Source organism: Camelus bactrianus, chromosome 31, assembly GCF_048773025.1.
Source record: "Camelus bactrianus isolate YW-2024 breed Bactrian camel chromosome 31, ASM4877302v1, whole genome shotgun sequence".
Taxonomy (NCBI): Eukaryota; Metazoa; Chordata; class Mammalia; order Artiodactyla; family Camelidae; genus Camelus; species Camelus bactrianus.
Genome location: NC_133569.1, coordinates 16,329,245 through 16,346,507, shown reverse-complemented (window position 1 = coordinate 16,346,507; position 17,263 = coordinate 16,329,245). Strand labels below are relative to the sequence as shown.

General features: G+C 40.3%; 1 protein-coding gene across 2 annotated transcripts in view; it reads right to left on the bottom strand.

The window, feature by feature from the left end:
* The window catches only part of KIF13B (kinesin family member 13B), a 165,800-nt gene that overhangs the window by 17,929 nt on the left and 130,608 nt on the right, over positions 1-17,263 (bottom strand). For both annotated transcript variants that reach the window (XM_074355608.1, XM_074355607.1), the window contains exons 35-37: positions 16,255-16,308; positions 11,427-11,538; positions 9,281-9,414 (exon numbers count right to left, since the gene is read on the bottom strand). In XM_074355608.1, the coding sequence (XP_074211709.1) occupies positions 9,281-9,414; positions 11,427-11,538; positions 16,255-16,308 (300 nt within the window). The remainder of the gene's footprint in view (positions 1-9,280; positions 9,415-11,426; positions 11,539-16,254; positions 16,309-17,263) is intronic.

The window sequence follows — 17,263 nt, the reverse complement described above, 5'->3', positions numbered from 1 at the left end:
AATGATTCCTCATTGCCTAGAGATAACTTTTTTTTTAAAGGGAATAGGTAAAAAAGGAAATATGGATAGATCCTACTCAGTGTTTTCCATGGCGTGATCAGTTCCTCCTTCAAATACTTTATAGATTCATTCATTCTACAAATACAACCACTATTTTAAATCAAATGCAGTGAAATCTCTTAAGATCACAATTGTACATTAAATTTTTCTTCTTGAATATAAACCCCAGTATGGCTACTCACGAGGCACTGTAACCTCAGACATGGTGCTAAACCAACCTGAGTCTCACTTTCCTCAGCATCAAACTCCGTGTTGTCCAGCATGGGGGCCCCAGCCACACGTCACTTCTGAGCACTTGATAATGCAGCTGCTGTGACTGAGGAAGTGAATTTTTTACTTAATTAATTTTAATTAATAGTATGTAAATTTAAAAGTTAAAGTGCCTTTCTTTAAGTATGTTGGGAACAACTTGGGCATGTGGATCTATTTTTTCAGCGTTACGAACTCTAAACGCAGTTCAAGAATTTCCAAAGAAAATTCAGTATCTGAATTGCGATGAGTTAGAAATGTAAAATGCACACCTGATTTTGAGGACTATACAGAAAAAAAAGATGGGGACACCTCAGTAAGTCTTTTATATTGATTACAGGTTGAAATGGATATATAGAGTTATCAGGTAAATTATTTTACTGAAATTAATTTGACCTGTTTCTTTTTACTTTTTAAAAGGTGACTACTAGAACATCTTAAATGACACATGTGGCTCCTATTATACTTCCATCAGACGCGCTGATCTGCCTCAGCACTGCTGTTGAGCTGATGCGTATAAAATCCCTGGCACACAGTCAGTACTCAGTATATTTTTAAAGTATCGTGGTAATCCTAATCATTGCAATTTTGTGCCCTGTCTTCCAAGGTATTTCCAGGTTGGCTTCCTATCAGCACATTTTTAATCAATCAACAATCCTATCTAATCTAAAGGAAAACTGAAAGTTTCTATACTTGTGTTTATCAGTTCCAAAGCCATCCAGGACACAATATTAATTCTATTTTCTTTCAAAGAAAGACCTTGAGATTTTATTAATTTAGCCATTCACAAATGTGTACCAGATGCCTACTACATTGTAAAGGCTGTGCCAGGAACTGGGGATACATGTGTGCAAAACTGAATAGAGCTCCTCTACTCCTCAGAAATAAGCACCAGGGTCTAATACCCGATATTCCTATTTAATTTTAATTATACAAAGCAACTAAAAGGCCCATTTCTTCTACCAGCAAGTAAATTATTTCATCAGCTTATAAAACTGAAAAAGTTCTGCCCACCCAAATAGACCTTTTATGTCACCCTATTATATATGTGTTAGTGCAACTTACTTGAGGTCCTAGATATAGAAAAATTTAAATACTAGTATTTCTGAAGTTGTCAGGAGAGTTTCCTATTTTTTAAGATTTAGCTATTCACTTTTTAAACTTCTACAAAATTGTTAAAACTTACTTAAGTATTTATGTGAGAAAACAATTTATATTTTTAAAAAAGAGAGTGCAATATTCACTCCATCCACTTATTTTTTCAAGTATCCATGAAGGATGAAGGATTTTTACTTGAAACACAGAATGGCTGTTAATCTGAAAATTTTAAAACAGGGTATAAATCTAGACCATCCCCAGCTTGGTGTGCCCTGTAAGCTAAGAATGGTTTTTACATTTTGAAATTGTTGAAATAAAAGAATACTTTGTGACTTGTAACAATTACATGAAATTCAAATTTCAGGGTTATAAATAAAGTTTTACTGGAACAAAACCAGACCCCTTGTTTAGTATTGTCTACAACTAGTTCTGACAGCAACTGAAGAGCCTAAAATAATACTACCTGGCCCTTTACCAAAAGTGTTTGCCAACCCCGAGTCTAATGAATCATACAAAAGTATATGATGCTGATGTCTGAGAAATGACCTGCAGACTGAGGTCTCTTCAGTCAACTCCTATACTGCCTCAGAAACTGTCTTCTTTTCAATATTTTTCAGATCAACTACTAACCCTGATTCTGAAGACAACTTGTCAACTTGTGTGTGTCAGTAGCTATACATTTCTGGGGCAAAGGCAGACAGCAGGATGTTACAATTTTGAAAAACAAAACAGAGGTAAGTGTCTCATAACAGTAGTAGGAATGCCGAAGAATTCATCCCCAAAGCAACCAAACAGAAATCACTTGCCTTGATTTTGTTTTTTAGAAAGTCTGTACTCCAGAAGGGCTGTGCAAACTTCCCTTTGTTAATTCAAGAATAAGGAATACAGCATGCCACATCCAAATATAAACTACAGGGGGAAAGAACCTTTAAAAATAACCTGAATAACTAAGGAAAAGTCAAGGCTAGAAAACAAGGTGTAGCTCCCTTTTCCTTAGTTAGTTGAGATGATGAATCTTTAAGAAACCAGGATAAGCATTTATATGGCTCGTTTCATCAAAGGAGCCCAAGTAGGAATAGCCTAAAACAGGATCTCAGTGCACAAGGGAAGAACCAGTCACTGTGTTTCTTCCCATTTTATACATGAAAGCTGGAAGAACATAGCATCTTTTCAACTAGACCAGAGATGCACAGGCTCCTTTCTCTACTCAAGGATTTGTCCACCAAACACAGCGGAAGAAGCCGTGTTGAAACTGGAAAGAAACATCCCCGTGGTCGGCAAGGCAGCCCCTAAGCAAAGCACAGAACACAAAGGAGAGCAGACAGTAAATTAAAAATCGGCCGGAAACGTGACTGTGTTTCTGATGGTGGAAATTAAATGGGAGCGTTAACTCTTCAATTCCCCAGAATCAACCAAAGACGCCATTGGGAGAACCAAAGTTTGAAGTACATAAATAGCTTCATCTGAACACAAACTTCTAGATACATGGAAAAAGCTATTATGCCAAATTAATTCAATCTAACTAATTAGAGAGCAGGAAGTTCTTTCAATTATTTCATGTGCTGTCTGAGAAACACACTTGAATATGAGTACAGATTTCATTAATTGCAGTTCATTATTTTCCAGATTAGTTACTAAACTTGCATCAGAAGGTCAAAGACAGCACCTTTGTCAGCTGCCACCTCTTTCAGTGCTGTATCTTTTGCATTTCTGGAACTCAGAAATTGATTACAAACAAAAGCAAATCTCCATAAAAATGAGAAACATAAGTCTTTATGAATATGTTCAAGCCATATGACTTTGTAAAATACAAGTATCTTTGTTTTAAAAGACTTCTTTAAATCTTTTTCTTTCTTTAGATTTTTTTTATTCAGGATCAACTGTCAACTTCTATCTTACAAGAAAAGATCTATGCATCTTTTCAAAGAATGAAATATGTCCCTCCAAATTATAGAATCTTGATCTGAGAACCTGCTGATTCCAAAGAACAAGTTAATAAACGTTAATCTTTTCATTAGAGTCTCACTATGGTTCTGTGTTTGTATCTTTGCATGAGGGAGGGAACTGAACACTCTTGTTTGAAAATGTCAAGGACACTCTGATTAAAAGTACTTTTTTTTTATATAATAATCATTCCTTCATTACACAACTTCTGCCTCTCTTCCACCTAATCTAACAAAGAAAATACGCGGGATGACTGGTAGAAACAGGACCCATTCCATTCCTCGGTTCTTATCGGGATTAATTTTATATTCTCAGAATTGTCTTATTTTTCAAAAATAGAAAGTAACAGAAATCCATGAGTTTTTTGGAGCGCGCCCTGCTGTCTACAAATCACTCTCCTCGTTCACAGCTGTGACCGTCCTGGTTCACCTCACTTGTGTCGTTCTGCGCCTTTCATCCTGCCGCTTTACTGGCACCATCCTCACACAACTCCTCCCGCCTTTGGTGCCGATATCCCCTGAACGCTTACACAGTCAGCCCTCTTAGTCATTGTTTGGTCACGCTATAAATAACTCCTTTAATCCTTCCTCATAAATCATTTCTGGTATTATTCTCTGAAATAATTCCAGTTGGTCAATGGATGTCTGGTAGTAACATATTCAGAACTAAGTGCAACGATCCAAGTGTCGTCTAATGATGCCGGAGAGAACGCAGGCGCGGTGGTCAGGCAGGCTGGTGTGAGGGCTTCGTTACTGTGACTGTTTCAGAGAAGGAGTTAAAGTCCCCAAACTAACCTGGGACAGAAAGCATAAAAAGGAAGAAGTTTTAAGATCTGTCATCACAGTTAGGTGGGAAATGGGGAGAGAAACAGCTTTGAAAATGATGAAAAGAGAAAGTTGGGGGTGGGGTCGAAATAAGAGCGTGCTTATCTTAGTACATGTCTGCTGAGTTACCAGGTCCCTTCTCTGCTGACCCATTTGGGGGTTTCTGTTTAGTTTTTTGTGTCATCTCACATTATAAATCTTAAGCAGGGTTACCATCTGTTTATTGTCTCTTAAGTTTTATGCAATATTAGTATTGACATTTATCCCTTCCTATACTGTGTAGAATTGATCCAGATTCCTTTTAAGCATGTGTGCTGATTTCTAATTTTCTGGGTTTTATCTTTATGTTACTCTAAAACCTATGTAACTTTTTTAGTCTGGTATTGACGATTTAATGACTATTTATAGAGGCCATTGAAATCAGTGTACTAAGGCACTACCAGCAAATAAAAACCAGAATCAAATCAGAGAGCAAGGCTCAGGGTATTACACTCTCGGTAAGTTGTACCACTGGACACTCACACGAGGGTATAGCAAAGCCAGAGGACAGGGTGGACTAGGAATGCTCGTCAGAATGGATTTTCATCCTATGCTTACTAGACTGGAGATACAGAGGAAGGCGTGGTGTCTCTCTATTTCCGTGATGCATCTAACAAAGTCTCCCATAGTCTATTTGGTAGAGAGAAGGGGAAGTGTGGACTGGAGATGGTAGTGACTGAAAATGGAGAGCTGCAATGTGTTCACCTGTCACTCTGGGACTTGAGGAACAACCTCTAGTTGCATAAGACAGAGTTCCCTCTTATGCCCTAATATTCGATATTTCATGACTCAGATGCAGACTATGCCCTTAAAAAGTTTGCAGATGATAATTAGAACAAATGTATTTTTAAAATAATTATTCAAAATATATCTTGCTATAGTGGGAATGTTAAAACAAAATCAAGATGAAGAATTTTAGAAATGGACCTAAAAATCCTGATTTAAGTATCTGTATGCTTCAACTAAACAACATGGTAATACAAGAAAAGTGCACTGACAAGAGTGTAAACAAATAAGCAAGCAAACCAAAAAAAAAGGGAATGTTAACTGACTAGAAGCACAAAGAACTACAAATACTTGACTTCTTATAAAGTGTGATCACATGCCGTTTTGGTAGAAGTACATTATTCAGAAGAGGAAGCTACAAGCTGTACTCTTCAAGCACAGGGATTATCAGGCCACCTCTGGGTTCCCCACTTTAAGCACAACCCTGGCAAGACAACTGAAGAATGAGGAGGCATTTATTACAGGAGATACAGTGGACTCATCTTTAGCTGTTAGGTCTGGAGAAAGCCTAAGAGAGCACAGAACCCTGCCCTCCCCTCCCTTTAACTCCTGGGCAATAGCAGGGAAAAAACAGGCAAAGAGTGGGTGGAAATGAGCCGAGCTTTCTCCTGGGGGATTTGGAGGTTCCACAGGAGGGGTAGGACAAAGTATCAAAAAAGTAAGAACCTCAACTTTTAGGTATCAAATCTGATCTCCATGTGAATAGGAAGTCATTATAGTGAAGGTTACTATTAAAAAAAAAAAAAAAAAAAGGGAAACACTACAGAAGCCCAGCCAACACAGCACTGTTCTTGTTGCTGTTACTCTGAAATTCTGGCGTCACTAAAGTGCTCCATCTCTAAGGATAAACCATCATTCAGGTGGTAACAACTTAAACCACATTTGAAGTGGCCCTAGTGAGGGAAACCTCTATGCTGGCATGGTCACTTAAAATTAGACTTCACTTCTCTTAAAGCTTAGCAGAGACAGTGAAAATGAGAAGCACACAAGCATCTTTGATCACCGAAATCCAAAATGATGAGCTCAAGCTTTTCCCTCCTTTAAGAATAGTTCTTTAGTGGAACTGGAATCCATCTAGGAAAGAAACTTCATAAATATGTCTTGATACCTCTAGTCCCCACTCAGATGTGACTCCCTCACCTCTAAACTGTAACCATAGTCCTTTACGCCACTGGATGGCACTTGGGACACACAAACCACCCAGTATTACTATCTGTATGCATGTCATACAGATAGTATGACAACCAGCACAAATTCTGCACCGAGTATGCCGCCGCTCTCAGGACTACATCCCAGACGGGAGATAGCCAATAAACACGTAAACATAATGACTCCCAGAGAAAAGATTAAATAAGGTAATATAGTGTATTGTGGATGGGGGAGGGTCTGGTTTTAGCTTGGCTGGTCCAGGCCACTCTAAACTCTAACATACCTCCTAGGAGAGGCCTTTCTTTTCCATCCTAGTAGAAGGCCAGCCTACTGGAAACCCAGCAGCCATGCAAAGACTTTGGTAAAGAACATTCCAGACAGAAGGAAAAGCAAGTAGAGACACTCCTGAGACCGAAAGGGGCATCGTACGTTCATGAGGTCAACAGCAGCAGCAGAAAGGCCAGCGCGGCTCAGCGCCGAACACAGGAGGAAACAAAGGGAGCAAAGATGAAGCGCGGGGACTGGATCACGTGGGACGCTGTAAGCCACAGTCAGGAGTTTAGCTTCTGTTCAGTTTCAGTGAGAAGCAGTGCAAATTTGCAAGCCATGAACTCATGTAAGGCCTTGGAAGACCACTCTGGCTACTCTGTGAGTGACAGACTATGAGGCCAGAAGCGTCAGTGGGACCATTCGGCCGGCTGCTGCTGCAGCCAAGGCACGTCATGACGGCACACAGGAGTGAGGAGAAATGCAGACAGACATCACCGGACTCAAAGTGGTACCTACAGAATTTTACTGATGGACTATTTGTGAGATGAAGCACCTAGTTGGGCATTTGCGCTATACACGAGGTGGGCATGAATTTCTGTGTGTCAGGAGGAAACAGATTTGTGAGCTGAAACCAACAGAAATGCTTCGGACTTGTAAAGTGTGAACGTCTGCTTGTAAAGTGTGTAAGTGGAAAAGCTGAAAGGCCACTTAGCTCCAAGAGGCCAGAGGTCAGCGGCAAAGACTGGGCTGGAGACAGAAACGGGAGCACTGTTAAGGCATAAACAGTTAAAGCCACGGAACTGATGAGATTACCCACGGAAAGAGGGCCAGGCTGGGGCTCTGGGGCACCTGAACACTAGCGGCCTGATGGAATAAGTGGTCCCAGAAAAGGCAAGTGAGAAGCACTGAGCAGTCAACAGAAAGCGTGCCAGGCAAACGGCTCAGGGCTGAAGCCCAAAGATGAAAATGCTTCCTGCATGACCATCCAATCAGACGAGGAAGGAGATACCGGCAAGACAGAGCTCTGGTGACCTTGAGAAAAGGTCCTCCAGTGTTGCAGGGGTATTGGAAACCAGTCGGAACACTTTAAGCTCCACTACTGGGGACAAATTCGTTAAGGCCATCTTTATACTTATACTTTCATTTATTTAGGAAATACAAAACATTTACAGCCACTTCCTCCAACACCTTAACACATACATGCTTATAAAAAGTAAACTGAATGAACAAATATTACTTAAGATAGCTTCAAAATGTTTCAAGATTACCTCTCTTATTTAAACTGTACAGACTGCACTAGATTTCTCTCCACCAACCCGCCAATCACTAGATTTCTTTCTAAACCATTGCTGTCCCTCTCAGATCCAGAAGAACCAGTTACTCACTGGCAAGAGAGTAAAAATAATTTCTTACTGTAGCAGGTGACCTGACTTCCTACATCAAAAGCTTAAGGTAGCTTTAAAAAATAACTGTAACCACAGTAGTCTGATTTGATGATTTCTAATGCCACTCCAATTTCCTCCAGTTTATGTAATCCTGTCCTCACCAAATAGCAGTTGAAAACTGGTGAATACCAAACTTTAATGTGAGTAAGAGTCACCCTGGGTATTTATAAATGCAGGTTAGAAGGCGCCCTCAGGTGAGGTATGGGTCAAAGGTCAAACTGTAGTCCTGTTAAGCTACCTTTCTTAAAAGCTACCATGGAAATTCTGACACAAACAGTCCATGACTCATACTCTGTGAAACAGCAATGCAGAAGTTTAGAATAGAATAACATAGGCAATAACTAACTCTTGGAAAAATCCTTTTTGCCCACCCTGACGCCCAGCAGGCATTAGTCTTGCTGTTTCCTCTAGCTCTCACCATCACAGATTCCTTTTGATAACTGTCAAGCACTTGTGACGGGCGCAAATTTAAACATTCACTAAATCTTGATGTTTAATTTTTTCATCCAATATGTGTACATCTGTGCTTATATACATGCTCATACAATGCTAGATTGAAAAATTATGTATCTGCACAGCAGCCTTACAAAACTAACACCATCACCCTTGGGCATGCACTCAGAATCTTAGAAAATTCTTTTAAATAGTTAAGGATTCAGACAAGGACTTGCCCACATTTCTGCAACCTGAATGTTTAAGGGACTGCAGAAGCTGATGTCAAAAGACCTATTTCAACAACTGAACTTGCACTGTATGTGTTTTTGAAGGAGTATAAATAAATCCTCATTCATCATTTTCTGCTGAATTCACACCCATATAAAACTAGAAATTGCATTTCCAACAGGCACCCCATTCACCATCACATAAAAGCAGTTTCCTGATTACTTGGAAAAACCCTTTAACATTTTCTCTAAAACTTATTCTAAGGCTGGGTAGAGACTTCTAAGGAAAAAAGGGAAACAAGTGATCACTTTTAATATTTAAGTCATAAAACAAGTAAACCACAGTAGAGGAGAAAGAGGTTGAGAGGCAAGGACAGGGATGATGTAAAATTGTTTGGAATAAGAAATGAAATCAAGAATTAAAAATAGAATTACATTTTCTGTTTGGCAAAACACAAACAACTCTAAGTGCACTTCATAAATTTTACTATTGTTGCTCTAAGTGATATTACCATAAATCACATTAGTAGCGTACTTGGCATTTTTTTAAAAGCAAAAAGGACTGAGAGTGTGGACAAGTTTAAACAGCTCTGTGATCTCCGATGGGAGGGGCAGGGAAATCATCTGAGCTCTACCAGGTCTGAAAGCCCAGTTCCGACGGCCCTGCCCTTGCCGTCCCCCGTCCTCTCCCCTCCAGCTTCAGCGCAGCACAGAGCATCGCAGGGCCAGCAGCCCTCCAGGAGCGCGCTCTTACCTGATGCGCACGGGCGGACGGCTGCTTGCCCCTTTTCTCGTCGCGGACGGGGAAGAGAGACTTCAGCAGCTTCGGCATCTGCGGCACAAAGGATCTTACTGGGTTCAAGTAGGAGGCGGCGAGGCTACCAAGTCCTGCCAAAAATATTGAAAGGAAAAGAGATTTTAAAAAACCTAACATTACAGATACCCTCAAACACAATGGTGGTTGCTTTTCCAATTAAATAGCAGCAACTGGGCAACTCTTAAAATGCTCTAATACCCAGCATTCCTATTACATCTGGAGGATGCCCCAGCCCCAGTCCTTGTCACTAACTAGTCAAGTACTGACTTCAGCCCTAGAATAAAACGGGGCTTTTCATCTTTAAATCACATAGCCAATGACAGACGTGTATCACTCTCCGTCTGGACTTTAAACTCTTCAAGCCAAGGACTATATCTTACTCATTTTTCATGCTATTTACTGAATGAAGGTGATGAAACTGACCTTCTAGGAAGACAGTGGTGTTTGGGTTGTTTTTACAAGAGAGGGACAGATGCCCTGAACCAACCATGTTCTTACCTGCTCTTAATTACCAAAGGCTAGGGTCAGACGTGCAGACAACGCCTATGATATAAGAAGACTTCTTTCCTCTTAGTGAATAAAACTAAAATTTCAGGAGAATCTAATCCAATTCATAAATGATAAAAAAAAAAAAAACTGTATCCCAATCACACTTAAGACAAGCAAGTCAGAAGAGAAATACACTGCCAGCCCCCTTGACTCCACACTGGCCCCTGAGATGACTCTTAAGATGACCACGTACCAACCACGCTGGTACGTGGACCTGTACAGTTCTAAGGCTTTACACTTTCCATACAGTATATTAACTCTAAACTATGAAAAGTTATGCAAGTAAATTTTTAATCATGAGCACAATCACTAAAAATAAAGAAAAGACATATTGCTATTTGCCAAGAGATCTGTCAAAACTGAGTTCAGAAAAGTCAAACAATTTATAAAAAAGCAAAAATAGGGATAAGAGAAACCAAAACGAAAAGACAAACAGAGAAAAAAACAAACTTAAGATGAATAAAGAGCTGGAAGATATCATCTAAATGCTGAGAAAAAATTAGGACAAAGTTCTACATGCCATTAAACTAACATTCTCAAGTGAGGATGACCCTAATTAAATGACTATCTAGCCAATAATCAACCAAAGGCTGCATTCATCACAAAGAGAGAGACAGTCAGACACGATGTATATCCCAAAGGAAATACATAAAACCACCCATTCATATATTCTTGCTCTAAATCTGTGAAAAATGTCCTGGGTAACTTGACAGGGATCGCATTAAATCTGAAGGTTGCTTTGGGTAGTGTGGCCGCTTTAACAGGACTAGTCCCCCCATTCCGAGAACATGGGCTATCCTTCCAGTCAAGTCATCTTTGATTTCCTTCGTCAATGTTTTGTAGTTCTCCACGTACAAGTCTTTCACTTCCTTGCTCAGATTCATTCCTAAGTATTTTATCTTTTTGGATGCGATTTTAAAAGGGATAGTTTCTTTCCTTTTCTGGTATTTCATCATTAGTGTAAAGAAATGCAACTGATATCTGCATGTTAATCTTGTATCCTGCTACCTTGCCGAATTATTTTATCAACTCTAGTAGTTTTTGTGTGCAGCCTTTAGGGTTTTCTATAATACAGTATCATGTTATCTGCAGATAGTGACAATTTTACCTCTTCTCTTCCAATTTGGATGGGATTAAATCTTTAATTCTTTTCATCATAACAAGATGGGGAAATTCAGAATTCTACGATAAAATCTTAGACTAGTCTCTCCCTGGTCAAAAGGTTCCCTTTATTACTTATTAAAATGCCTGTTACCAAAACAAAACCCCTCAATGTAGGCAGGTGTGGGTATAGCTCAGTGGTAGAGCGCTTGCTTAGTTAGCATGCACGAGGTCCTGGGTTCAATCCCCAGCACCTCCATTAAAAACAAACAGAACTCAGAATGACTCAACACATCAAGATAAGAAAGGGAAAAATTCAGACTGGCATTAACTAGTCAGATAGTGATTACTGACAGAAAAATCTTAATTTAAACTACTTCTGAAAGATGCTCAAATTTCATGACAGTGATTGAAAAATGAAAATGTAACTTACCCGGATCGGGAGAATGGTTATTTTGCGGACAACCAGGGAGGGAAGGGGCAGCCGGAGCTATTCCTCTAGAAACTCCAGTTTGCGATACATCCTGCTGACTTTCCCACCGGCCCTAATAAGGACGAAAATCAGTCATTTTGATTCGTGTCAATTAACAAAAAAATCTAAAGGTATTGAAGACAAAGCTGTTACACGTCACTGAAGCTTTACTCTCACTACAGGACGTGATAAATCTGATCGCTTAAGTACTTTTCCTCTTCTTTGTGGTACTGATTTCCCTAACAATAATAATACCTCACATCTGGGTATCACCTCCAGTTATACTTACAGTCTCCTAATGTTCCTTCTCCTTTGTCATGTTGCTTCTCATAAAATACGGGTCTAGTAAGACAGTCCTTTTGAGACCCTCCCTTACGATCTGCTCCTTACGCCGTTTCTGCTCTTCTGCCTCAAGATACCCTCTCTCACTTGAGATTCGGGACTGGAACCCAGGACCAAGTCTACACCATCAGGCGTCTCTCCTGTCCCCTTCTGTCCTCTCCTGGAGTGTGTCTTTCCAACCATGAAAGTAAAAATTCTAGGACAGTGTATTACCAAGTCTCTCATTTTTAATAAATATTAAAGATGTGGTCCAGGTAAACCCAAGCCAAGTAATCACAAGTTCCCGAGAACAGCAGTCTCTGAATTAACAAGTCTGACTGGACTCTCAACTTATTTTTATAAATTCCCATTAAAGAGGTTTTACTGCATAATCCAAGAACAATGCCCGTCAGGTGACAGATTAATTTACCATTCTAGAACTTGAGGTGAGTTATAAACACGGAGATACCAAAGCACTTTTAACATTAGTCTCATCCTTTTAAGAAATAAACCCCAACCCATGCTGTAAGTACAAAGGCCAGCAAAGGGGATAAGATGCAAATCCTTTAAACGCTTTTAGTTCCCTTTTGAGCCTCTGATAACCGCTCTGCCTTCTTTTTCACTAGAGTTTAAAAACGGTATTTTACATTAGTTTAAGCTAGTACTCCACAGATGAGTGACCCTAACGATCAACTTGAGTCTTCATCAGCGATCGCTGCAAAGTAAGCTCTTTGCTGCTCCTGCGGACGAATGGAGGTAGAAAGCCCTCTCTGGTCACAGGCATGTATTGGAAACCTATCTGCTTTCAGCAGCAACCTAAGTAGTGATCATAAAATCAATAAGCCCTAAGTGATCTGGATCTGGTTTACCTTAGAGAAGGTCACTTTCCCTAGGAACTCTCTCAGGCCTTGATTTAAAAAAAAAAAAAATAGTATGATGCACAGAATTAGGGAGCAAGGAAACAAAAGAGACATGAAGAGATGATGAGGGAAAGCATGAACTCGGAAACCCTTCACTGTACAAGCATTTGTGTTACTACGAATCACACGCTGATTTACATATTTTCATGTTTCATGAATGTTTTTCGCATTTAAATGTAATGCTCTGTCTGGGAAGCTACAGCCCTGTGCGCTCTGGGACATCAAATCAGGCAGCTGAACACCGAGGCCAACACTCTCGGAGCTTCTCGGAGGAAGAGAAGCCTCGTGCTCTGTTTACAAGGGATGCTCGCACGAGGCTGCTTTGAAGACAACTTACTCAACTTGAGAATATGTTTCTTTTCATACTTTAGACTCTTCCCCTTTGTCTGGCAGCTGACACAGCAGCACTCTGTCCCTGAGGGAAACCAGGTCGCTCATGTGGAGTCAGCACCTCAGCTGTTTGGTGTAAAATGTGATCTGATGGCAAATAAAGTAGGTGTCACCTCTTCCCCAAGGCACACTCGGGGCTCTGCGAGCTTCCCGGGTGATTGTTCCCAGCTGGCACTCCCACACTCAGTGTTACTCCCAAATCAGAATGGGAGCAGTAACTCTCACTGTCTCATATATTCAAATGTCTCAAGTGAGACCATCAGAAAGGATGCATACGGTCCTTACCTACTGCCTCAGCCACACTGGGAGCCCTGAGGGATAACGAAAAACAGAGACACGTTTCACTTCATCCATCTCCCTTAACTGTCACCTTAACCTTGAGGAATCCCAGGCACTAAGTGTTCCCTGGTCTCACTGATCAGACATGGGGCACAGAGTGTCTTCAATCGCTCAGGGACAGAACAGGTTCTGCTTCCGAGGGAGCAACAAATTCTGATACCACACGGGGCACCACACTTCACACTTCTCCTCTTTCTGACACCCACGGCTCTCTGGGGAAACACTCCACTGAAATCATTCACTGTATTCTTCTCCTGCAGTACGTGTCCATTCTCTGACCAGAAGCAAAACTGAGGGTTCTGAGTCTAGCAACACACACCGCCCCCCGGGGCCAAGGCAAGTAGTGCCCTTCCCATAAATTTTACACGCTTGGCTGTTCCAGAGTTATTCTCCCTTTACTGAAATGTCGGGGAAGAAAAAAAGGAACATCCCAGTTAAAGGTACTTCAGAGGGAGATGAACTCAGGACAGTGAATAAAAAAAGGACTTGGCTAGATGCTGGACCTTTCTGCTCTCTTTATGAGTTCAGCTCTCAAAGGCAAAGAGTTGAAAGAATATGGATTTTTTTTTTTTACTTCTACCACAGTAATCTACACTCCACTACTGAAATCTCAAAAGATAAATCTGTGATGTTTTTGATATTTTTCTCATCTATCAACTTTCAGAATCAGCCACAATAAGAAGATACAAGAGACAACTCTAGCTTCGTTTTGGGTCCCTAAACTAGCTTCATACCTATTAGGGATTATTTGTGCTAACAGGCTAAATTCAAAGAAATAAAACCCTACTCGAGATAATAGTTGCTCCCCCTCGCTCAGCCTCTTCATGTCCGCAGACTTCTAGGACGCCACCTCCCGAGTGTGTCCGGCCTCTCTCCCTCCCCCTCCCATTGCTGAGTCTTCTCCCCCACCTATCCTCTCCACCCTCCAGTTTAGGGTTTTTTTCACACTTTTGCACTGACAACTGTATACATTTCTACTATACACACTATTCTAATGTAACTTTATAGACCACAGCCAGGAACACGAGTGGGGTTTAGGTGGACTGTTTTAAAAAGCTCCTTCAGTGGCCCAGCTCCCCCATCACTCCTCGTAACACAAAGTGGGAACTTCTGAGAAAAGGCCCCTTCTCTCCGGCCCCACACTATGCCCTCTGCTTTACTGGTGCTGTGAATACTGCCATGAACACAGTAAGCTTTCTCCTCCTTTGGGGGGACCTGATCATCTTTCACCAGTGGGGGGTTGGGGGGTGGTCCTCCTCACTGCAGCCTCTCTCAATCCCCAGATAATGCCTATCAGAGCGTCCACTCCCTCCTCTGGGCGCCCACTCTCCTTAGGCATACTTCTGTTACAGCATCTACGTTCCTTTACTCTATTTGGTGTGGATGAAACAGTAATTTTCTTTCAAGTAGATATTATTTTCTATTATTTTTCTCCATTTAAACATAAGGAAATTAGGGGGAGGTAGAAAAGCTGAAGAAATTTTGCCCACTTTTTTCAAAAACCTTGTGATCGAGGATTTGGATTAGATGGATTTCCAGAAAAAAACCACAGAAAGTCATGTTTTCTCTTATAAATACATTTTCCTTAAAATCCTACATTTATTTATAATTAACAGTAATGACAATCAATTTTCCAAAAACTCTGCTTTGTTTAGGGAACCACAACCCATGCCTCCCAGAGCTAATCACACCTATCAGTGGACCAGCACCAAGGAGGACTAGTCCTCAGCGTGTGTTCAGAGGCGCCGCAGGTGCCTGGTAAACAGATGAGCTGCAGAGCAATTTAAATGTCCACAAACACTGACATACGAGTGTGTGTATATATATATATATAGTCTAGATTATCGGTAGTTTGCCTCAAATAGTAGTATACACATACATACATATGTTTGTATTATTTCAGGCAAACTTCTAGTAACCTAGATCTTAAAAATGAGTTTAACTGTTCATCAACTTCATTGTTCTTCTTAAGTTTTTATAAGGAAAATTTCAAACATACACAAAAGCAGAATGTAGACTATTTAACAAGAATAGAGTCGTGTAAGGTTAGTATAATGAATACCACTCAGCTTTGAAAGTTATCATTAAATAGCCTATCTTTTGTATCTTTACCCCTACTTTTCCCCCCAATTACTCTGAAACAACTTCCTGATGTCAGACCATTTCATGTGACACTTCTGACTTCTTCAAGGGTTAAGATATGGATACAGAGCTTGCCGCCCGCAGCTGGCAGCACCATCTAACCAAACAAGCTCCCTCAAAAACAGGCAGGCACGAGACTGTGTTATGTAACAACCAGTTATGACCATTCCTAGTGGGATTCCTTTAAGTAAATGATGATGAATTATCTATGCTTAAAACGATTAAATTGGGGAAAGCTGTACTAACAAATAAACACACCCCAGCTAACAAAATTTCTGTTCCCTTATTCTTCTTTCTTCTAACAAATAATATTAACTTTTGGACACAGTCACATATTTTCAATCATTACATCAATATTTTACTATTAAAAATCTGATATGAAGTTCCTTTTCTGGCACAAAAGGAAGAATACTTTCAAAAGAAAAACAACAGTTTTTCGGTGGTGTTTTTTTTTCCTCCTAAATTTGCACCCTTAAAAAGCAGAGTAATACAGATGCCTAGGTAACATTATTTTAACTGGTAGAGAAAAAGAAATGAACTCTATAAACACTTTCCAATAAATTTGACATAATATAAAAAAGTGGGAGAAGTTCTGGCATCAAAACTAGCGTGTGATATTTGAGAGAAGGAAGGCTGAATGGGAAATAGTCTGATAGAAAATGGTTATAAACACTTACCTTGTTGCTACCTAGACTGTACGATGGAATAAGATCCTGTCGGCTGCCCGACAACTGGAGAAGAAATAGAGGGGGATTAGTTCCTTATGTGCAAAAATACATAAATCTATGGTCCTGGAAATACAAGACTTTGAAAACTGAATCAACAGAAGATCAAAGTCGGATGGTATCAGAGACAGACTGCCAAGACCAAAGCTGCAAACTAGGCTTGTGGCCTTTGGGACACTGTTAGACACAGTTAGAAAAAAATTAAATTGATTAACAATTTTCAGATGGGAGGTTTGCAGAAGATCAGATATCCAGTTAACACTGAAGCGACAACCAGCTAGGCCTGAGTACAAGACACTTCATCTGTTTATCCCCCACCGTGTCCCCATCTTTCTCTGGGTACTGTAGCAAACGGATACACACAACTTGCTTATTTTCATCCAAAGGATTCTAGATAACAAATCTCTGGACATACCAGTAGATTTTAATATATCATTTTCTGAAGGAATGAGAAGATATTTATGCTGAATTAAAGTGATATTTTTTAATGTCTGAGAATGTCCCCAGTCTTTCCATCTGAGATCATCAGTGATATCACTCAGTCTCGCAGGGGCCACGTGTGCCCTCCAGATGGACATCTGTCCTGCCTCTCACTGTGATCTCTCCAATATGAAGGCTGAGGGTCGCCTGCTCTGTTACAACCCTTGTACCGTAGTTTTTCTTGATGTGAAGTTCGGATAAAGACGTACTATTTCTCATATCCACATTTTTATCAAAAGCAAGGAAAGGAGAGGTCAATCACAGGGCCACAGGCACGTTTCTTTGCGTAGAATTATTTGTATGCTTAATATGCATATAAATTGTATCTATGTTTTTAAAAAGTGACAAACTTGTGACACTGTTACAAAACCAACCAAACTTACTCTACTAAACAAAGGTAACTTGTTTTACTCACTTATGCTACTCTGGATGGCCTCTAAGCAACCGAGTTTGTAAACCTAGCCCAGACTTCTCAATTGGA